This window comes from Saccopteryx leptura, chromosome 1 (genome assembly GCF_036850995.1).
Source record: "Saccopteryx leptura isolate mSacLep1 chromosome 1, mSacLep1_pri_phased_curated, whole genome shotgun sequence".
NCBI classification, from domain to species: Eukaryota; Metazoa; Chordata; class Mammalia; order Chiroptera; family Emballonuridae; genus Saccopteryx; species Saccopteryx leptura.
In genome coordinates, this window is record NC_089503.1 from 257401616 (window position 1) to 257424802 (window position 23187).

The 23187-nt window shown below is 44.1% G+C and overlaps 2 protein-coding genes and 1 non-coding gene across 3 annotated transcripts; 2 read left to right on the plus strand and 1 right to left on the minus strand.

The window, feature by feature from the left end:
* The first annotated feature begins 2069 nt into the window (after nucleotides 1-2069).
* CASP14 (caspase 14) lies at nucleotides 2070-7757 on the plus strand. The gene is made up of 7 exons (XM_066361056.1): nucleotides 2070-2166; nucleotides 4098-4169; nucleotides 5845-5994; nucleotides 6090-6315; nucleotides 6469-6585; nucleotides 6749-6852; nucleotides 7360-7757. The coding sequence occupies exons 2-7, from the start codon at nucleotides 4143-4145 to the stop codon at nucleotides 7462-7464; spliced, it is 729 nt and encodes a 242-aa protein (XP_066217153.1). The 5' UTR covers nucleotides 2070-2166; nucleotides 4098-4142; the 3' UTR covers nucleotides 7465-7757.
* Nucleotides 7758-14764: 7007 nt separating this feature from the next.
* LOC136389856 (small nucleolar RNA SNORA7) lies at nucleotides 14765-14903 on the minus strand. Its single transcript, XR_010748417.1, has one exon. It is a non-coding gene; the product is annotated as a small nucleolar RNA SNORA7 (small nucleolar RNA).
* A 6519-nt stretch (nucleotides 14904-21422) lies between these two features.
* On the plus strand, nucleotides 21423-22375 carry OR1I1 (olfactory receptor family 1 subfamily I member 1). Its single transcript, XM_066360222.1, is given in 3 exon segments — nucleotides 21423-21488; nucleotides 21490-22329; nucleotides 22331-22375. Coding segments are annotated over 3 exon segments (951 nt in total).
* The last annotated feature ends 812 nt before the right edge of the window (nucleotides 22376-23187 follow it).

Sequence of the window (23187 nt, forward strand, 5' to 3'; positions counted from 1 at the left end):
AAAAAAGACTGAATCACACAAATGTAATGTTGAATGAACAAAACAAGATAGAAAAGATAACTACTGGAGCCCTGGCCAGTTGGCTTAGTGGTAGAGTGTCAGCCTGGCGTGCAGGAGTCCCGGGTTCAATTCCCGGCCAGGGCACACAGGAGAAGTGCCCATCTGCTTCTCCACCCCTCCCCCTCTCCTTCCTCTCTGTCTCTCTCTTCCCCTCCTGCAGCCAACGCTCCATTGGAGCAAAGTTGGCCCCAGCACTGAGGATGGCTCCATGGCCTCTGCCTCAGGTGCTAGAATGGCCCTGGTTGCAATAGAGCAACGCCCCAGATGGGCAGAGCATCACCCCCTGGTGGGCAAGCGGGTGGATCCCGGTCGAGTGCATGTGGGAGTCTGTCTGACTGCCTCCCCGTTTTCCAACTTTAGAAAAATACAAAAATAAAATAAAATAAATTAAAAAAAATTTTTTTTAAAAGAAAGAAAAAAAAACTACTGTGTGATTTCATTTATATAAAGTGTTTGTGAAGGCAGGGGTGGGGTAGTGACAAGAAGGGGAGCAGGAGGAAAGCCAGGGGAAGAGACCTGGTCACATTCTTTTGCTTCATCAAGTCCTGGTTGCATGGGTGTGATTAGTCTGTGGAAATTCATCAAGCTGCATACTTATGATGTATGCTTTATTTTTTTGATTTGTGCTTTTTTTTGCATGTTGTTATTCTTTGATTAAAATTTTTCTAAGAGAATAAAAGTGAGTTTGTTTTATATGTAACAACATAGAAAGATGACCCAAACATATAATTAAGTGAACAAACAAACTCAATGGGATGAGCTAACATCCATATTAAATAGCTATAAATGTGTAAGTCAATGCAGAGATGGGAATTGGGAGAGGAACTTCCCTGTCCAGTGCTTGAGTTGTCTTGAGAAAAAAGGAAGACTTGGGGAGATGACCCCAGTTTTTTAAATTCTGTTATTGTGGTAAAATAGACATAACAAAAGTTACCATTTTAAGTTTACAGTTTAGTGCATTAAGTACATTCACATTATCACATAACCATCACCACTTTCCACCTACAGAATTTTTTATCTTGCAAAACTGAATTTTTGTCCCGATTAAACACTAACTGCCCATTCCCCTGGCATCCACTATTGTACTTTCTCTCTCCATCAATTCGACTCCTCTCACGACCTCATATAAGTAGAATCATACAATATTTGTCCTCTCGTGTCTGGCTTATTTTACTCAGCCTAATGTCCTCAGAGTCTATCTGTGATGTAGCAGGTGTCAGAATCTCCTTCCCTTTTAAGGCTGAGTTCCACTGTAGGGATGGACCACATTTTCTCTATCCATTCATCGGTTAGTGGGCAGTTGATTGCTTCCACCTTTTGACCATTGTGAATAACAAGCTGCTATAATAGGAGTGTGAAAAAAATCTTTTCAACATTTACTTCCCATTCTTTTGGGTATAAATCCAGAAATGAGATTGCTTTATCAAATGGTAATTCTGTGTTTAATTTTGGGGGGAACACCATTACTGCTTTCCACAGTGGCTGCAGCATTTTAGGGGAACGTTCCAGTTTTTGCTGAATACATATCAGTGCCAATTACTGGCAGAGTGACTTTGAGCAGTCATTTTGCCTCTATGAATCTCTTTTCTTTTCTGAAAAATGGGTGCAAACAATGCTGATCTCTTGGATCTGTTGAATACTTGAGATAATAAACAAGTGAACTTGGTATTGTCTGCTCGGTTGAGTGTGGATGAGATGGAATAGGCATATTCATGGAGACGATGAATTGATGACAGCCAGATAAGCTGGACTTGAGGTGCTTCCTGGGGGGGATGGCATAAAAGCCCTAGCTAATGCAATGCTCCGTCTCAACCTCCTTAGCCAGGGGGTGTTGGCATCATTCATTTCATGGGCGTTTGGCTCCATTTCTTCATCAAGGGTGTGTCCTCCTGTCGTGAGGTTTCTTGAGCGACAGAAAACTTAGGGACAATAAATACCCAGACAGCTGTGCACTCAATTCACAGACAGGGTCCTCTGGAGAAACCTGGGAAGATTCTGTCTCTCAGACCTTTCTTCGAGGTCAGCACGTGGGCCCAACCCCTTTTCTTGGCAGCTAGGAGAGCGGTGAGGCGGCCTAGCTTTCCGGAGCAGCTACTTCTAGAGTCAGTAAGTAACTTGGCAGATTCGGGGCTCCTCTCTCTCTCTTTTCCCCTCTCACTGAATAAATGCATAGTCTGGCCAGTTGTCCACCCAGTCATCCATCCATCTATCCTTGCTTTCATTTGTTTATTATTTGTTTACTCAATAAATCCTCCCCAACACCTCCTCTGTGCCCACCCTCATGCTGTGACTCTCCCAGAGACAGATAAAGAAGGTAGGCTTTCAGTCCTGACACCTGAGCTGCCAGCTGAGCCATGAGAACCAGAATCAAAGGCACTGCTGGGATGCCAGTCTCAACAGGCAGCCCTGGGAGCCAGGAGAAGGGAGCGGCAACCTCCAGCTCCACAGGGCTCGTTAAACCTACCTTGCTTGCTCTGATGTGGAAGCATCTAGTGCTCTTCCCAGGTGCTTTCGGGTGGGAAACTGAGTTTCAGAGAGGAGCCTGAGGTGCTCAAGGTTACACAGCTGGGAAGAAGCAAAGACAGGACTTGACTTGGCTTATTTGGCTCCAGAATCCATGTTCTTTCTGTTCTTCTATGGTCTCTTCCTCACAGTATTTGGTTTCTCTTCTCTTACAGCACTGGCTCCAGTGTGTGGTTGGTGTGTGTGTGTGTGTGTGTGTGTGTGTGTGTGTGTGTGTGTGTGTGTGTGTAAGACTGAGAGATGCTTAGTGTTCATTTCTGCATTTCTGTCATAAACTTGAGCTACATGAGGGTAAAGCATGTATGTTTGATATAGTGTGTATCTCATAATAGAAACTCAGAACAGAAAATAGCCTGACCAGGCGGTGGCGCAGTGGATAAAGCATCAGATTGGGATGTGGAGGACCCAGGTTCAAGACCCTGAGGTCGCCAGCTTGAACACGGGCTCATCTGGTTTGAGCAAAGCTCACCAGCTTGGACCCAAGGTCACTGGCTCAAGCAAGGGGTTACTCAGTCTGCTGTAGCCCCACAGTCAAGGCACATATGAGAAAGCAATCAATGAACAACTAAGGTGTCACAACAAAAAACTGATGATTAATGCTTCTCATCTCTCTCCGTTCCTGTCTGTCTGTCCCTATCTATCCCTCTCTCTAACTCTCTCTGTCCCTGTAAAAAAAAGAAAGAAAGAAAAGAAACCCAGAAAATATTTTCCAGATAGATAGATATGTGGGTGATTGGGTGGGTGAATGGATTGATGGACTGAGGGATAGATGGATTGATAGATGGATTGATGAGTGGAGAGATGAATGGATGGTGGGGAAAGACTTAGCACAATGATGCCACCCCCAGGTTGGCAGACAAGGCTCTTGACCAGTAAAAAAAAAAAAAAAAAAAAAAAAAGGCATTCTAGGCCAAGGAAGAAGTTTAGGAAAAGGCAAGGAGGTGGGAAGACACCAAGATTATGGCAAAAGTCATTCTGTTCAACCAGAAGGTAGAACAGGACTAGAATGAGAATGAAGAACTTAAAGGTTCAGGCTCAAGGCAGAGGAAGGGAGGGTTTCAAAGTACTATTCCCCACTCTGATGCTCTTCTCATTTTAAACCCAACCCCAAGGCATCCTCCTGTCGATGCCTTTTCAACAGTCAGCTTCTAGGTGACGAAGGGGAACCCCCGGGGCCTCTTGCCCTGCTTATCAGCCCCGTAATGAGTTCAGTCTGTCACCAGCTGGTGGATGTCCTGGGGAAAGCATAGGAAACTTTCCAGATGAGTGGCATTGTGCAATGGGCCTCTCAAGAGTTCTGGAGACGTCCAGGGGTGGAACACACCACTGGAATGTCACACTAGAGAGAACATACTTCATGGACTATCATCTCTTGCTCAGGTTTGACCATGAAACAAGTCCCCACCACTGGGTTCCTATTCAGTCTCAAAATCCCAGATGTACAAACGAGTCTTTGACCTGAGCCTCTCGGCTTTCCTTTGGAATCTTCTATCTCTCTTCCCTTGAACTCCCAGGATCAGCCAAGGGTGCTAAGACCTGGACTCAGAACCAGAGGAGACATGAACAGTCCCCAGCCTTTGGAGGGGGTAAGCTGGTGCAGGTTGGGGGGAGGGGGCGCCTCTGAGGAGAGGGGAGGTGAAGAACTTAATGTTTCAGAGACAGCGGAGGGGGTGAAAAACCATGACCTGAATTCAGAGCTAGAAGTTCTTTGTGATCATTCAAATGAAGAAAAAAACACAGCGATAAAACCCAAGCTGGGGGTGGAGACAACCCATCTCTCTCTCGAAGTATCCTGCTTCTCTTCTGAAAAGAAAAAAAAATTTTTAATCAGAGGAGGGGAGATTGTGAGACAGGCTCCCGCATGCTCCCTGACCAAGATCCAACCAGCAACCCCATCTGGTGCCGATGCTCAAATCAACCCAGTAATCCTCGGCTCCTGGGGCCAATGCTCAAACCAATGGAGCCACTGGCTGTGGAGGGGAAGAGGGAGAGAAGGTGGAGAGGGAGGGGAAGAGAAGCAGATGGTCACTTCTCCTGTGGCTCTGACCCAAAATTGAACCCAGGACGTTCATATGCCAGACCGACGCTCTGTCCACTGAGCCAAACAGCCAGGGCCTGAAAAGAAATTTTGACCCAAACATCCTTCTTCCTCAGATGGGATCAGATAGGATCTCAGTATTGACTTCAAAAGTTCTGAGACCTCTGTGAGTGAGAAAGTAAAATTTAGAACACTTATAGAAAGAATGGAGAAACAAAGCCTCCACATGTGACACCGAGAAGGGACCTTCCAAACCCTTTACGCTCATACCATTGCCTATATTTAGAAACTGAGACTCAGGTAGGAGGATGACTTTCCGAAGTTCACAGAGGACTAAGACAGAGCTGGACGCCTGAAGAAACCTAGGTTTTTGGTGGTGAGCACACAATATAGTACACAGATATGGAATTATAATGTTGTACACCTGAAATTTATATAATTATATTAATAAATGTTACCTCAATAAATTTAATGTTTTTAAAAAGCCTGACATGCAGTGCACAGTGGATAGAGTGTCGACCTGGGTTGCTGAGGTCACCAGTTCAAAACCCTGGGCTTGCCCAGTCAAGGCACATATAACAAGCAAGCAATAAACAGCTAAAGTAAAGCAACTATGAGTTGATATTTCTCGCTGCCTCCTTCTGTAAAATCAGTAAAATAAAATCGAAAAGAAGGAAGGGAGGGAGGGAAGAAAAGAAAGAAAGATGGAAGGAAGGAAGGAAGGAAGGAAGGAAGGAAGGAAGGAAGGAAGGAAGGAAGGAAGGAAGGAAGGAAAGGAAAGGAAGAAAGGAAGAAAGAAAGAAAGAAAGAAAGAAAGAAAGAAAAAATGAGCCCTGGCCAGATAGCTCAGGTGATTAGAACATTGTCCCAAAGCACAAAGGTTGCTGGTTCGATCCCTGGTCAGGACACATACAGGAACTCTCTCTTTCCCTCCCTTCCTCTCTTGCTAAAAATCAATAAATAAACATTAAAAAAAATGGTGCCCAATCAAATTAGAATTTTACAACAACAACAAATAATCTTATAGTATAGATACATCCCATCCAATATTTGGGACATATTTATGCTAAAAGTCCTATTTTTTTATTGAACAAAAATTTGAGTATAACTGGGAATCTGGTATTTTACTCAGAAACCCTAACTGTAGGCCTCTTTGGACCACATCCCCTGCTTCCCCCTGACCTCCCTACACCTTGAATGATTTTTGTCATCTCTTGGCCCAGGAGGCATATGACATGTCAGGTGCCCGTGTGGCCCTGGTGCTGTGTGTCACCAAAGCCCGTGAAGGTTCAGAGGCAGACCTCGTCGCTCTGGAAGGCATGTTCCAGCAGCTGGGATTTGAGAGTACCATAAAGAGAGACCCCACAGCACAGGTTTGTGCAGCCAGCCCCAGGCCACCAGAGGAAGGGCCGGACTGGAAGGCGGGCACCAAGGACCAACCCGAGTCTGACCATTCCTCTTCCTGTAGCAATTCCAAGAAGAACTGGAAAAGTTCCAGCAAGCCATCGACGCCCGGAAAGACTTCGTCAGCTGTGCGTTCGTGGTGCTCATGGCACACGGGCGAGAAGGTTACCTCAAAGGGGAGGATGACCAGATGGTCGAGCTGGAGAACCTCTTTGAGGTTCTGAATAACAAGAATTGCCGGGCCCTGAGAGCCAAGCCTAAGGTGTACATTGTGCAGGCCTGTCGAGGAGGTGGGGACAGAGCCAGGAACACAGCTTGTGCTCCTGACCCAGCCCTAGCCCAGCTAGAGCCCAACTAAGTCTTGTGTTGCCAATGTGTCTATGACCTTCTCCTCTCCTCACCTTTCTCTCTGACTTTGACTTTTCCTCCTCTTGGTGTTTCAGAACAGAGGGACCCTGGTGAAGCAGTCGGTGGAGACAATATAGAGATGATCACAAAAGACCATCACCCAACCATCCCGACATTTACGGACTTCCTCCACGTCTACTCCACCGTGGAGGGTATGAGCTCACAGTGGGCCCACGGTGGCCTCTGCTCCCCCCACCTGGCCCACCACTCTTGACCCCTGAGATAGAGGGCCAGCTTCTACCCTCTGCCACGTGCTCCTGCACCACGCACACCCCACCCTCTCACCCCCTGAGCCCACTTCTCTGCAATTCCCAGGGTACATTGCTTACAGACATGACAAAGATGGCTCCTGCTTCATCCAGACCCTGGTTGATGTGTTCACGAAGTGGAGAGGACCTATCTTGGAGCTTCTGACAGAGGTGAATTGGGACAAGGTACCTGGAACCCCCAGCTGGCCTGAGCGAGGAGCAAGTAGGGTGGGCTGAGCCCTTGCAAGCCTTTCTATATTCCGCCCCCACCTGCTCTCAGCCTGAAATCTAACCCAGATCCCAACACAGAAACTAGGATGCCTACTTCCTAGCAATAACTTTCCCTAAAGCAGGAAACTTCAAAGCCCACAATATGTAAGCTAATTTAGATAAAATACAGATAGATTTCTGTAAACAAAATGAAAATTTCTGTAAAAAGTTTGGGTCAGCGTTTTTTGTCTAATAGTTATATACTTTTATGGTGGATTAGAAAAAAAAACACACAAGAATGCCACCCAGTAATTCCATAGAGATGATGGTATAGAATGAGACAATAAAGATCACCCATCTGAGGACAGGAATACACACCTACTTTCTTCTCTAACCCTCTCCCCATAAATCCATTACACTGACTCCCTCAGGGGCCCAGCCCCAAGCTGACTACATCTGTTGCTGCAGGTAACTCGGCGGATGGCAGAAGCAGAGCTGGTTCAGGAAGGGAAACCGAGGAAAGTGAACCCCGAAATCCAAAGCACCCTTCGGAAACGGCTCTATCTGCAATAGAAGTAGAAAGGGCAGGGTTTCCTTTCAGGTGCTCTCTGCTCCTCAGATGTTTAAAGGCTGCACTCATTATTCTCCCAAAATCTTCCCTTCCCAAAGCTAAATGGCACTCAAGTCCTTCTTTATCACACCCCTTATGCAGGTCTTTCAGTCTATCCCTGTCCTTCTTAAGGCAATCCAGCTAAAACTAAGCACAAGGAATGGTGGTAACAATAATATCACCTCCCTCAGGCTGGACTCCTTATCTCTATTAATGCAACCTAAGAGGTTAGTCCACTTTCTACTCCTATGCTTATCTGAAACCTTCCTCTATCTCAGGGGTCCCCAAACTTTTTACACAGGGGGGCAGTTCACTGTCCCTCAGACTGTTGGAGGGCCGGACTATAAAAAAAACTATGAACAAATCCCTATGCACACTGCACATATCTTATTTTAAAGTAAAAAACCAAAACGGGAACAAATACAATATTTAAAATAAAGAACAAGTAAATTTAAATCAACAAACTGGCCAGTATTTCAGTGGGAACTATGCTCCTCTCACTGACCACCAATGAAAGAGGTGCCCCTTCCAGAAGTGCTGCGGGGCCAGATAAATGGCCTCGGGAGGCCGCATGTGGCCCGCGGGCCGTAGTTTGGGGACCCCTGCTCTATCTCTTATGAATCACCCGTACCATGTAACTGGATAAAGCTCAAGAGTTTTCACTATCGAACCAATGCCTACTCACCATCTCCCATCTCAATCAAACCTCTCCTGGCTCCTAAATCTCACCTAAAGGCATAACTTCTTGAATCCCACATCCATTCCTATCTCCCAGAAATTCCTTCCCAATTCCTAAATATTCAATAAAGCAAGAATTGTTCTCTCTCTCTCTAAGACCTCTCTTTCTTGGTTAGCAAGCTGGTGCCTTGACACTGTTCTCCTTGTTCCCAGGCTGTCTCTGACTTCTGGATCTCTCCCTCTTAATTAACACTGCCCCCACCTCCACCACTAGGCCCTGAACTCTGCCCTCCCTCCAGGAATTTTATCCATTCATCCATCCTTATGGCTTCAACCTTCGCCACTCTAAGTCAGAGCATGTTGAAACTATGGCAGATTCCATAGCGTCACCCTATTATTCTGTAGACAACATGATAGAGGCTCAGAGAGGTTCCATGGCTTGTCAAATGCCATACAGTAAGTCAGGGGCAGGGTCACAGTCTGGCTTTCATCTCAGCCCCCTTTTGACTGCTTGCTAAGTCTTGATTCCTCAGAAAACTTTTCTAATCACAAGAACCACTTAATAAAAATTCTCCCTACCTTGGAGATTGGAGCTTCCTGGAAGACTTTTAGAAATCTTTGATACCCAGCATTCAAGGTTACTCTCATGGAATTTCAATACGAGGCTGGGAGCTCGATCAGACACACCCAAGTCTGACATGCATGTCTCTGTATCTCCAGCCTGGACCTTTCCCACAGAAATAACCTGTGGCCATATCTATCATCATTGAAACTTGTAGTTAAAGATGAGTCTTTTCTTCCTGGTCCATCCTCCAATGTTTTCTGTCACCCTCAACTTCAGACCCCGGGTTTGGAAATCTATACTTATCTGTCACACCCTACTTCTTGCAACCTTCCTGTGGCACCAGCGACCATGCCCAGCCCAGCCTGACTTTGAAACACTTCTCCTTTTTGTTTTCTCTTCTCTCACACACCATTCTTCAGGCCCAGGTCCCGCCTGCACAGGTTTGCCTCTTTGCACCAGCTCCCTTCCTTGCCTCTCCACATCCTTCACCCCTTCTCTGCCCTCCATACCAGATACAAGTCTTGATCTTCCTAAAATATCCAAGAAGACACAATGGCACCTTATCATTTAGAGAACAAGGCCCAAGTCCACATCCTGATTTCTCATACCTTTATAACCCCACCTCCAACTAGCAGTCAGCAAAATTCACCCCCTCTGCCACCATCATGAATTCACCCTTCCGAGAAGACCTAAGTCCTCTAAGCCTTTGCTATCACCATTTTCCCAACTAGAGTGCCCTCTCTCTTCCTTCACCCCTTTCCATACCTCCCACCTCTACTTATTCCAGAAGCCATTCCAAATAATCTTTCTAGCTGATTCTGCTCTCTTACCTAGGATGAGACATAGATGATTACAGTTTCTTATGGACAGGAAACAAGTTTTTGATTATCATATGAGTATTCAATAAACAGTTGGAAAACTAAAAATATGTGTTGGACTCTTTGCTCTGAACTTAAACCATGAGGCTGATGTGAAAGGCATGATGGGTTTGTTTTCTTTTTCCTGATGACCAGCTGCCACTCAAGTGCATTCATCATGAACAGAGAATCAGGAACTCATCCTGTCTCTTACATAAAAGCAAATGTGTTAGGAGTTTGTAAAGTTACAGCCACACTTCCATGCCAAGTGATTATATTTTACACAATTGTTTCATCTCCAGAATATTCCCAAGGAAATATCCAGACACAGAACTGTAGCTTTTCAGAATCATAAGGGACCTTGGAGATCAACCAGCTACAGGATCAAAAAATTTAGTAAATGTGCCACCTCTTTTTACCTGGATACCCATTGCAGACATAACTAATGATCACATCTTCTTTCCTACTTAACTGGGATGTAGCCTCAAAATCTTTCTCCTCTCAGCATCCCAGGAAGCATAGGCACATTATTCCTGATCCATTTGAACCACTTCATGAAGAAGCAACTTGTCTAGAGTCACCAAATTCTTAAGCAATAAACCCAGGGCTCCTCACCTATGGTGCAATAACAGTCATGGCAGCAGTTGGGGCTTTATCCATAGGAAAAGTAGAACAGGTAGCTGAGACAGGGCGAATACACAGGACCAAGTAGGTTTGGGGTGATGCATATACTGAGTCCCGTAGACCCACTCATGTGCAAACGTGTGTTCCAAACACACGATTTTGGAGCCTCTAAATACAGGAATCAGTAAATTATGATCCGTTTGCCCAATCCAGCCTGCAGCCTGTTTTTATGAATAAAGTTTTATTGGCACACAGGCATGCTCATTTACTTATATATTGTCAATGGCTCCTTATAACCTATAAAAGACAGCATGTGGCCTGCAAAGCTGAAAACAGTTACTATCTGGCCTCTTACAGAAAAATGTGACAACCCCTGTTCTAATATCTTCCCAACAAATTCTCATTTTGCTTGTCAGCCAGAGTGGCTTACCACCAAGAACCATACCTGATTCAACAAGTGACACAGTGTTGAAATCCATGGCTTAATTCTTCCAAATCCTTGAGTAAGGGTTCTCCTCAGAGAGAAAAATTGATCCTGTGCCCTGTAGCTCGGTTGGTTAGAGCATCGCCCCCTGATATGCCAAGGTTGTGGGTTTGATCCCAAGTCTGGGTACACAAGAACCAACTAATGAATGCATAAATTAAAATATTATCCTAAAAGTTCATTTTTACATATTGGAGCAAATCCAGAACCTGTACAATTGGTACAGGAGTCCCTCCTTAAGAAAAATACAAAAATACCAACACAGAGTCAGTATAGCACAATGAGCAGTCAGCTCTCTCCTGGGGCCTTGGAGAGGCCGAGGAGTATGGGGCCCCATAGCTATGCTGTGTTCCCTTCACAGTACCTCTTCTCCAAGTCATTCCCCAACTACAGCAGGAGTCATCTTAAAATGAAAATCTGACCTGCTGCATCTTCTTAAAATCTTTCACTGCTCTTTAAATAAGGAAAGAAAGTCCTTTTTTTTTTTTTAAGAGAGATACAGGAAGGCAGAGAGAGGGGAAGAGAGATGAAAAGCACCAACTTGTAGTTGCTTCACTTTCATTGTTTATCAGTGCCTTGACCAGGGCTCTCAAGCCAAGCCAGTGACCCCTGGTTCAAGCCAGTGACCTTGGGATCATGTCGGTGATACTGCACTCGAGCTGGCAAGTCCACGCTCAAGCTGATGAGCCTGCACTCAAGCAGACCAGGGGTTTTGAACCAGCATTCTGAGTCGAGGCTCTATCTACTGTATCACCACCGGTCAGCAAGAAAGTCTTAACTAGACCTTTAGCTCCCAAGTTCTAATCTCTACCACTTTACCCTTATTGGTAAAAACTTCTTAGAAATAGACAGTGGTATTTGTTGCACATCAAAAATGTCATCCATGCCACTGAATTATACATTAAAAATTTAATTTATGTTATATATATTATATTACAATTTTAAAAAAATTTAATCATGTAACATACAAAAAAACAACAACAATGAATTATAGAATTATACATTAACCAGAAGAAGGAGGTTAACATCACCAGGAATGTCATCTGGGTTTCATGTGCCACCTGCTATGATGTAATAAAATATGACATAATGAGCCTGACCTGTGGTGACACAGTGGATAGAGCATCGACCTGGAATGCTGAGGTCACCAGTTGGAAACCTCAGGACAAAAAAAAAAGAAAGAAAAAGAAAAACAGACCGGTAGAACAGAATCAAGAGCCTAGAAATAAAACCACATATATATGGACAAATCATTTTTGACAAAGGAGCCAAAAACACACAGTGTAGAAAAGAAAGCTTCTTCAATAAATGGTGCTGGGAAAATTGGAAAGCCACATACAAAAGAATTAAACTTGACTACAGTTTGTCCCCGTGCACAAAAACTAACTCAAAATAAATCAAAGACCTAAATATAAGATCTGAAACAGTAAGTTACATAGAAGAAAACATAGGTACTGAACTCATGGACCTTAGCTATAGAGAAAAATTTATGAATTTGACCCCAAAGGCAAGAAAAGTAAAGGCAAAAATAAATGAATGGGACTATATCAAACTAAAAAGCTTCTGCACAGCAAAAGAAACTGACAACAAAACAAATAAGAAACCAACTAAATGCAAAATATTTTCAAACAACAGCTCCAATAAGGGGTTAATATCTAAAATATATAAAGAACTCAAAGCTCAGCAACAAACAAGCAAACAATCCAATTAAAAAAATGAAGAGAAGTACGACCAGGTGGTGGCACAGTGGATAGAGCATTGGACTGGGATGTAGAGGACCCAAGTTCAAAACGTGAGGTCACCGGCTTAAGCTCAGGCTCATCTGGCTTGAGTGTGGGATCACTGGCTTGAGCATGGGATCATAGACATGACCCATGGCCGCTGGTCCATGGCCCAAAGGTTGCTTGCTGGTTTGAAGCCCAAGGTCTCTGGCTTGAGTAAGGGGTCACTCACTCTGCTGTAGCCCCCTGGTCAAGGCACATATGAGAAAGCAACCAATGAACAACTAAGATGCTGCTACAAAGAATTGATGCTTCTCACCTCTCTCCCTTCCTGCCTGTCCTTATCTATCCCTCTCCCTGACTCTCTCTCTGTGTCTGTCACTAAATAAATAAATAAAGATGTGGTACATATATACAGCAGGATACTACTCAGCCATAAGAAATGATGACAGAGTGACATTTACAACAACATAAATGGACCTTGAAAACATTATACTGAGTGAAATAAGTAAATCAGAAAAAGCTAAAAACTGTATGACCTCACACATAGGCAGGATATAAAACTGAGTACTCGGCCCTGGCCAGTTGGCTCAGTGGTAGAGCGTCGGCCTGGTGTGCAGAAGTACCGGGTTTGATTCCTGGCCAGGGCACACAGGAGAGGCGCCCATCTGCTTCTCCAACCCTCCCCCTCTCCTTCCTCTCTGTCTCTCTCTTCCCCTGCCGCAGCCGAGGCTCCACTGGAGCAAAGATGGCCCGGGCGCTGGGGATGGCTCCTCGGCCTCTGCCCCAGGCGCTGGAGTGGCTCTGGTCACAGCAGAGCGACGCCCGGGAGGGGCAGAGCATCGCCCCCTGGTGGGCAGAGCGTCGCCCCCTGGTGGGCGTGCCGGGTGGATCCCGGTCGGGCGCATGCGGGAGTCTGTCTGACTGTCTCTCCCCGTTTCCGGCTTCAGAAAAATACAGAAAAATAAATAAATAAAAATATAAAAACTGAGTACTCATCGGCATAAATAAAAGTGAAGTGGTTACCAGGGGACTGGGGTGAGGGGAAGGGTGTAAAGAGGAACAAATAAATGGTGACAGAAAATGATTTGACTTTGGGTGATGGGTATATAACATAATCAATAGTTCAAATGCTATAGAAATGTTTACCTGAAACCTATGTACTCTTACTGATCAATGTCACCCTGTTAAAAGTTAATTTTTTAAATAAAAGTTTTAAAAAAGATTATTAAACATGATATCCTGCATTGAATCCTGGAACAGAAAAAAGACGTTTGTGTGCAAATTGGTGAATTCTGAAGTCTGGAGTTTAGCTAAGTAGTCCTGTGTCAATGTGAGTTTTAGCAAATGTGTCCTGGTTAGGTAAGATGTTAACATTAAAGGAATAGAACAGGAACTCTCTGCGCTATTTTTGCAAATTTTCTGTAAGTCTAAAAGTATTCCAAAATAAAGAATTTATTTAAAACAAACAAATATAATAACTGGGGTAGTTTTTGTTTCCCTGACTTAACCCTGACTGCTCCATAACCATCAATTTTAAAATAAGGGAAGTAGATCTACAGTATCTAGTTTATGTAAATGAATGTTTCAGGTTTAATCTGTCCCAATTAGAATACAATGTAATTTTTTCAGGCATGGTAATGGATTGGCAAATCAATGCTAATTTTTTTTAGCATTTCAACATTTCTTCCAGTTTTATTGAAATATATTTGATATACAGCACTGTATAAGTAAGGTGTACAGCATAATAATTGGACCTACATATATTGTGAAATGATTACCACAATAAGTTTAATAATGTCCATCATCTCATGTACATATCAAAAAAGAAAAAAATGGGCTTTTTTCTTGTGATGAGAACTCTTAGGATCTACTCTCTTAGCAACTTTCAGATATTCCATTCATCACTGTTCACTCTAGTCACTATGCTGTACATTACACCCCCAGTACTTGTTTATCTTTTTTTTTTTTTTTTTTTTTTTACAGAGACAGAGAGTCAGAGGAGAGTCAGAGGGATAGACAGGGACAGACAGACAGGAATGGAGACAGATGAGAAGCATCAATCATTAGTTTTTTGTTGCGCGTTGCGACTTCTTAGTTGTTCATTGGTTGCTTTCCCATATGTGCCTTGACGACGGGCCATCAGCAGACCTAGTAACCCCTTGCTCGAGCCAGCGACCTTGGGTCCAAGCTGGTGAGCTTTTGCTCAAACCAGATGAGCCCGCGCTCAAGCTGAGCGACCTCGGGGTCTCGAACCTGGGTCCTTCCACATCCCAGTCCAACGCTCTATCCACTGCGCCACCGCCTGGTCAGGCCTGTTTATCATTTTTTTAATGCTGTTTCAGAGTGTCATCAAATCACAAGTTATGGAGCAAGCGGAAACAGAATGGGTGCCTCTGCCAGGCTTGCTTTCGCGCCAGTCTCCAAAACTGGCAGAATATTAGCCACTCTCCAGATGAGATCCTGGGAGGTTAGTGCTCATTTCTCTCATTTCTCTCTCTCTCTCTCTCTCTCTCTCTCTTTCTCTCTCTCTCTCTCTCTCTCTCTCCCTCCCTCCCTCTGTCTTTGCAGCGAGAGGGGAAGAGAGAGAGGGAGAGGGACAGACAGACAGGAAGGGAGAGAGATGAGAAGCATCAACTCATAGTTGTGGCACTTCAGTTGTTCACTGATGCTTTCTCATATGTGCCTTGAGCAGGAGGCTCCAGCTGAGCTAGTGATCCCTTGCTCAAGCTGGTGATCTCCGGGTTCAAACCTGAGTCCTCAGAATCCCAGGTTGACGCTCTATCCGCTGCGTCACCACCTGTTCAGGCGGTACTCATTTATCTTATAACTGAAAGTTTGTACCTTTTGACCACCTCCCTGCAATTCCCCTTTCCCCAGCACTCCACCTTTGGTAAACATAAATCTGATCTCTTTGAGCTTGGTTTGGTTTTGTTTTGGTTTTTGTTTTAGATTTCACATATAAGTGATACTGTGTTAAATTTTGACATTGTACTTAATTCGAGAATAAGTTAACCCCTGGTGCTTGAGGTTAGAATTCTATTGTACCAGAATAAAGTATCATTCAATCACTTTATACCATCCTGGATAGGTTTCCCTCTTATTCCTTTGGACAGGTTGAGAAAAGGGGAGGGTTGGAAGAAACTAGGGAATAGATATTGAACATTTCCTAACCACACCCAACATTTTCTTATTCTGTAGAAGTGGATGAAACTGTGTTGGTGGAAAGACTGAATGAATGACCCGCCCATTCAAACCACAGAATTAAAGAAAGAATATTTGCATACCCAGGTCACACCCCTGGTTGTGCACGTTGACAGTGCATGAATCCAAATGAGGTTTCTATATTACAGTTTCCCAGACCTTGGCCTTATGCATACTATCTTCATCCATATCTACATATCCCTATATTATTATTTCATTGATACCTTTCTTTAAAGCAATTCTATTTTTTACTTAAAAGGAAACTATTATCCACACAATGCAACATTACTTGGCATTAAGAAGGAATGAAAAGCTAATATGGGCTGCAGCATGGATGAACTTTGAGAACATTATGTTAAGTGGAAAAAGCTACATATTATATAATTCCAATTATATGAAATGCCCAGAATAGACAAATCATAGAGATAGAAAGCAGATTACTGATTGGAGGGGTGAAAGAGGGGGAGAAATGGAGAGTGACTGGGGTTTCCTTTTGGGGTGATAAACAACTTCTCAAATTGAATATTGGTGATAAATGCACAGCTTTTTTAATATACCAAAGACCATTGAGATGTGTATACTTTCAAAGGGTGAATTTTATGGTGTGAGAATTATGTATCAGTAAAGTTGTTATTTAAGAAATGAAATAGCCTGACCTAAGTGGTGCAATGAATAAAGCATCAACCTGGAATGCTGAGGTCGCCGGTTCAAAACCCCGACTTGCCTGGTCAAGGCACATATGAGAAGCAACTGTTACATGTTGATGCTTCTCTGTCCTTCCCCCACCTTTTCTCTCTCTCTCTGCTCTCACTTTTTTTAAAAAATGAAACAGTTATCTATTATGATAGTATCACTTGCCATAAATTAAAGACAAGCATATAAGTAAAAACATGCAATAAATAATTTAAATGTTTATATACAAACCACCAAAAGTCTCCCCCTATTGAGCTTGCTGGGTGGATCTTGGTCAGGGCACATGCAGGAGTCTGTCGCTCTGCCTCACTGCCTCTCACTTAATAAAAAAAAAAAGAGATATTTTAATCATATAATATATACTTCTTTTAGAGAGAGAGAGAAAGGTAAGGAGAGGGGGAGGAGCAGGAAACATCCACTCATAGTTGCTTCTCACATGTGCCTTGACTGAGCAAGACAAGGGTTTCAAAATGGCAACCTCGTCACTCCAGGTTGAGGCTTTATCCACTGTGCCACCTCAGATCAGCCTATCATATGGTATTATTTTTAGTAGTGCTGAGTACAAGGGAGAAAAAGGAGGCATTGCAAGGGGTTAAGGAATCATGGGGGAAAGATGCTTTTTTATTGTGGTAAAACAGAACATAGAATGCACCACTCTAACCATTTTAAAGGGTATAATTCAGTGGCATTTACAACATTTGCAATGTTGTACAGCCATCACCTATATTTAGTTACAGAACATTTTTGTCACACCAAAGGATACTTGTGCCCTCTCTCAGCCAGTGGCTTGACTGGTCCAAGCATCAGGCTCAGACTCTGAGGATAGCTCAGCTGATCCCAGCATCAGACGGGGTTGCCAGGTAGATTCCAGTAGGGGCACATGCAGGAGTCTGTCGATCTCCCCTCCTCTCACTTAAAAAAAAAGAAAAAGAAAATCCTGGCCAGTTAGTTCAGTTGGTTAGAGTTGTCATCCCAAAACAACAAAGTCGCATGTTCAATCCCCAATCAGGGTACGCATGGGGAGCAACCAGTGAATGCAAGACTGAGTGGAACAACAAATGGATGCTTCCCTTCCCCCACCACTCTCCCTTCCTCTCTCTGTCTCTCTTAAAATCAATCAGTAAACAAAAAATAAAACCCTGGCCAGATAGCTCAGTTGGTTGAAGTGTCATCCAAAGCACAGAGGTTGCCAGTTCAATCCCAGGTCAGGGCACATACAGGAAGAGCTTAATGTTCCTGTCTCTCTCTCTCTTTCTCTCTCTCTCTCTCTCTCTCTCTCTCTCTCTCTCTCTCTCTCACACACACACACACACACACACACACACACACACACACACACACACACACACAAGCAAGAAAATGGCCTAGGGTGAAATGGCCTAGAAAGTTTCTTTCTAAATTGATGAGGAAGTACAGCCAGGGTCCTAGCAATTGAAAATGGTAAGTGAGAATATCATAAGAACATGCCTGCATGTTTGCATTTCATTATACCTTGTTCTCCCATATTCACCACTTTAGTTGCTATTCTCATGTTACTTTATATCAGAATGTTAATTTATAAACTCTTTTCCTGTCATCCCAACAATTACATTACACACTTTGCTTTCTATCAACTAAGCATTTAATCACACCTTTGTGATTTTTTATGAAAATGTCTTACCTTTGAAGAGTCTGGGCTGTGTCTCAGAGTTTTCATTTTGAACAAATGTTTTAAACAGCTGTTTGATATGACCTAACAGTGTATATTTTACTGAGGATGCAAAACTGTCTCAGGTAATCGTGACAGTCTGTCTAGAACATGAGAAATATAAAATTTCTTGTCCTGCAAAGCTACTGCTGAAGCTCCACATATTTTTTACTGTAAAAGCTCTCTTTAAAACCTCCATTTAACTAGCTTTTGGGGTCCACCCATGGTCTCTATTTCCCATGAAAATATACGAACCACTGTCCCACCATGCAGAATGCTCGTGGCCAGAAACCTACCTGCTAGCTCACTGAAGCATTTCTGCTCTCATCAGTTGAGTCGAATTGTTTTAGGTAATCTCCTACCTGCTTATGCTGGTGATAGTTGCTGTTGCAATTGTATCATTTAATTAAATGTTACCTAACTGAAAAAAATTTTTTCAAGAAAAAGAAGGAAGAAAGAGAGGGAAGGAAGGAGAGAAAGGGAAATGTGGTTTTATAAAACCCAAGATGAACCTGACCAGGCAGTGGCGCAGTGGATAGAGCGTTGGACTGGGATGTGGAGGACCCAGGTTCAGGACCCCAAGGTCCTCAGCTTGAGCGCAGGCTCATCTGGTTTGGGCAAGGCTCACCAGCTTGAGTCCAGGGTCTCTGGCTCGAGCGAGGGGTTGCTCGGTCTGCTGTAGCCCCCTGGTCAGGGCACATATGAGAAATCAATCGGTGAGCAGCTGGGGAGCCGCAGCGAAGAATTGATGCTTCTCATCTCTCTCCCTTCCTGTCTGTCTGTCCCTCTCTCTGACTCTCTCTGTCTCTGCCACAAAAAAATAATAAATAAAAGTTAAAAAAAAAAAAAACCCAAGATGAATGCTTTGGAAAGACGATATAAAAGCATCACTAAAAAAAAAAAAAAAAAAAAAATTATTGCTGTCAGATTAGGCGTGAGCAAGGTGACTGAAAACAATTTGGGTATAAAAGTGTAAAAGTCTGAAATGATCCTGCATGCAGATTGTTTTGCAAGGACCCCTAACTTCTTGTTCCAGATGAATGAAGGAAACAGGGGCATAAACAGCAGCTTATGTGCATGGATTAAGCAAGAAAGTGGATACAAACCAACCATCAATGCGCTCGCCATGTGAATGACACAGGTGCCATGTACTAAACCGCACAAGCTCAGAGACTGAAGCTAACCACGTAAGGCTGTCTGAGCATAAAAATTCCTCACTGAAAGGTAGTCATGTCCTAGGCCTGTGACTTCCTTGACAAAGGTCAATCTTAACCATAAGCAAGCCTGTCTATTGTCTTTTTCATCTAAAATAATGTACCCTTGAAACATCAGAGTAATCTTTTTCCAGACCCCTCAGGGCACAACCTTGCACCAGAGCAGGAGAACATAGAACCCTCTTGTTATCTTGTTCCCTGAATACCATCTCTATGTGCTATAAATGTTACTGATCAACTAACCTGTATCCACCAAAGTAAAAAAAAAAAAATTGTCTGTTCATTTTACTGTTTATCCAATCTCAGAGAGCCCCACCACCATTTACTTTCTCCTGCCCCCTAATCTATCACCAGTGGATTTCATGTAACCCTCAAGTCTCCTTCTCTTATTCTCCTGCATAAAATAAGTTGCAAATCTGCCATTCTCTGGAGTATTTTCTCATTCCACTGAGCTTTTACTTCCAGGCAATTGTCACCAGTTTGGATCAAATAAACTCATAAAAATTCTCTGCAGGTTTAGATGTTTCTTACATTGACAATACCAGAGAAAAGACATGGTCCTCATCAGCCTGGTGAATAAATTTACATACTTCACTTCAGTTAAAATACAAAAGGTGGCCCTGGCCAGTTGGCTCAGTGGATAGAGCATCAGCCCAGCGTATGGACTGCCCGAGTTCAATTTCTAGTCAGAGCACACATGAGAAGTGACCATCTGCTTCTCCCTCCCCCCTTTTTTCCCTCCCTCTTCCCCTCCCGTAGCCAGTGGCTCAATTGGTTCAAGTGTCAGCTCTGGGTGCTGAGGATGGCTCAGTTGATTTGAGCCTCCCCACCCCAAATGGGATTGCCAGATGGATCCCCATCAGGGCCCATGTGGGGGTTTGATCACTATCTCTCCTCCTCTCACTTAAAAAAAAATGTAAAAGGTATGTTTGTGCACGTTTATCTTACCACTATGACAGGATTTTTCAACACTGGCCCTCATCACCACAAATGCAGGGGAGTCTATTGTCATGATCACATGGTAGCAGATCATAAAGGACCACTAATAAATTTAGGGTTCATTGGAATCAGGGAAGGAGTGTTACCTGTCTTTATAGCCTTTGTCATTAACCCAAAATTGATGCTAAAATTACATCTTGTTGATGGAAGAATGAAAGGGAGGGAGGAGAGAAAAGACCTGTGGTAAGGGGAAAGAAGAAAAGAAAGGCAGGCAGACAGAGTTTACTTTTAAAATGGTGTTGGGCTTGGTAGAGCGTTGGCCTGGCATGTAGGAGTCCCAGGTTCGATTCCCGGCTAGGGAACACAGGAGAAGCGCCCATCTGCTTCTCCACCCCTCCCCCTCTCCTTCCTCTCTGTCTCTCTCTTCTCCTCCCGCAGCCAAGGCTCCATTGGAGCAAAGATGGCCCAGGCGCTGAGGGTGGCTCTATGGCCTCTGCCTCAAGTGCTAAATGGCTCTGGTTGCAACAGAGCGATGCCCCAGATGGGCAGAGCATTGCCCCTTGGTGGGCATGCCGGGTGGATCCTGGTCGGATGCATGTGGGAGTCTGTCTGACTGCCTCCCCATTTCCAGCTTCAGAAAAATAGAAAAAAAAAGAAAAGAAAAAGAAAAAAAAAATTAAAAAATAAAAATAAAAACAGGCCTGACCTGTGGTGGTGCAGTGGATAAAGCGTCGACCCAGAATGCTGAGGTCCCCAGTTCAAAACCCTGGGCTTGCCCGGTCAAGACACATATGGGAGTTGAAGCTTCCTGCTCCTCCCCCCTTCTCTCTCTCTCTCTCTCTCTCTCTCTCCCCCCTCTTCCTCTCTCCTCTCTAAAATAAATAAATAAAATCTTTAAAAAAAATAAAATAAAATGGTGTTGGGCTTCAGTTTAAGTATGTTTCTATTTTATTTTGTTTTTACAAATCTTTGCTCTACTGAAGAGACACAAAGATGGTTATGAAAAATATGTACGTTGTCTCTTAACAACTAAGTTAGGTCTTTGAGATGCAGACTATCTCAGGCATGGGCAGTTTTGTTTAGGGAAACAGACACCCATTGGAGGTGAGAAACACAAAGAGCTTTGCATGGATTTTCACAGAATCCTCCAGCCAGCAGTGGAGACCCAGGACTAGACCTGCATCTCTGACTTCCAGCTTTATGTTGCATTCCTCTCCCCCTTCCCCCTTTTGGTCACAGGAGACACAGGTTGCTCATGGAACCAGAAAATCAAACAGCAGTCTCAAAATTCCTGCTCCTGGGACTCTCAGAAAAGCCAGAGCTCCCTCCATGCCCTTGCATTTGGACTCTTCCTGTCCATGTACCTGAACACTGTGTTGGGAAACCTGCTCATCATCCTGGCCGTCAGCTCAGACTCCCACCTCCACACGCCCATGTACTTCTTCCTCTCCAACCTGTCCCTGGTCAATTTCTTCTTCTCATCCATTACTGTCCCCAAGATGCTGGCAAACCTCTGGTGCCAGAGCCAAGCCATCACCTTTGCCAGCTGCCTTGCCCAGATGTATGCCTTCCACCTGTTCGGGACCATGAACAGCTTTCTCCTGGTTGTGATGGCCATTGACCAGTCTGTGGCCATTGTCTATCCTCTGTGCTGCTTGGCCATCATGAAGCCCCATGTCTGTGGACTGTGGCTGATCACCAACCTCCAGTCACTAGTGCCCACCTGCTTCATGGCTCAACTGACCTGTGCAAGCTCCAAAATCCCACACTTTTTCTGCGACCTCATGTCCCTGTTGAAGCTCTCCTGCTTGGACATGCACACCAACACACTGGTGACCTTTGCTTTCGGCATCCTCATGGGTGTCGGCCGCTCTCGTGCATCCTCCTCTCATGCCTGAATCTCCCAGGTGGTCTTCAAGATCTCTTCTGTACAGGGCAAGTGGAAAGCCTTCTCCACCTGTGGCTTCCACCTCACCATGGTGTCACTGTTCTATGGCACCATCCTCACCATGTATTTGCAGCCTACATCTCTCACCTCCTCCCAGAAGGACAAGGCAGTTGGTCTGATGTGAAGGGTGGTCATCCTCATGCTGAACCCCTTCATCTACAGCCTAAGGAACAAGGACATAAAGACAGCCTTGAGGAAGCTCCTCAGCAGAACAAGCCCCTCTCAGTCCTAAAGCAGAACAGGTATTGAGCACCTACTGAGTTCCAAGACCATGGTTGTGTGTTGGGAAGAATGAGATGCATGCCATATTGACCTCAAGGTGTTCCGAGTCTAGTGGAGGATATAGAAATGTAAATAAATTGTTACAACATGGCAAAGTGTCACAAAGAGGTGAAGGAAGAGCTACAGGAACCCAAAGGGAGAGACACAAGGGGAGAGTTACCCCTTGATTCTTCTTCCCTGTGAAGATCAGGGTAGCAGGGAACACTTCCAATCAGCCCTCTCTAGGATACTACTAGCCTTATAGGATTGTATGTGGATAATATTAGTCAAACAAAAGACCAGATACTCTCACTTTACTGTTGACAAAGTATATTAGCCAGCTACATAGCTGTACTTCCTTAGTGACTTGGGGAAGGATTTTGATAGTTTCTGATGAGATTAGCTCTCTTGCAGTTGGCTGCGGCGGCCACCAGGTGTCACTAGGGGCCCTGTGGTCATGATTTAATGTAGGGGTCCTTGTAATCAACAGGCCTTCCATGAATGCCCCCTCCTCACATTGGATCCTAGGAAACCATGACACTGGTTCACGGGGGTTGTGATTCAATGGCCGGCACTGGACCCTAGAATCTGCTTTCTTCATGAGTTCTCCAGGTGGCTGATGTGGGGAGCTCATGGCCACAGTTTGAGGACATAGGCCCTGGACTAGCTCCAGAATCTATGTTTCCATCACCTGACTCCAAACCCAATATAATGCTTCAGGCATGATCGGCAACAAATGGATGAGGTGGCCTGAAACTCACAGAAATTTTTTTTTTATAAATAAATTTTTATTAATTTTAATGCGGTGACA

Coding starts and splice junctions, on each gene's coding strand:
- CASP14 (XM_066361056.1), top strand. CDS start 4,143: ATGAACAGTCCCCAGCCTTTGGAGGGG. Junction 5,995..6,089: donor AGAGAGACCCCACAGCACAG/GTTTGTGCAGCC, acceptor CTCTTCCTGTAG/CAATTCCAAGAAGAACTGGA. Junction 6,316..6,468: donor TGTGCAGGCCTGTCGAGGAG/GTGGGGACAGAG, acceptor TTGGTGTTTCAG/AACAGAGGGACCCTGGTGAA.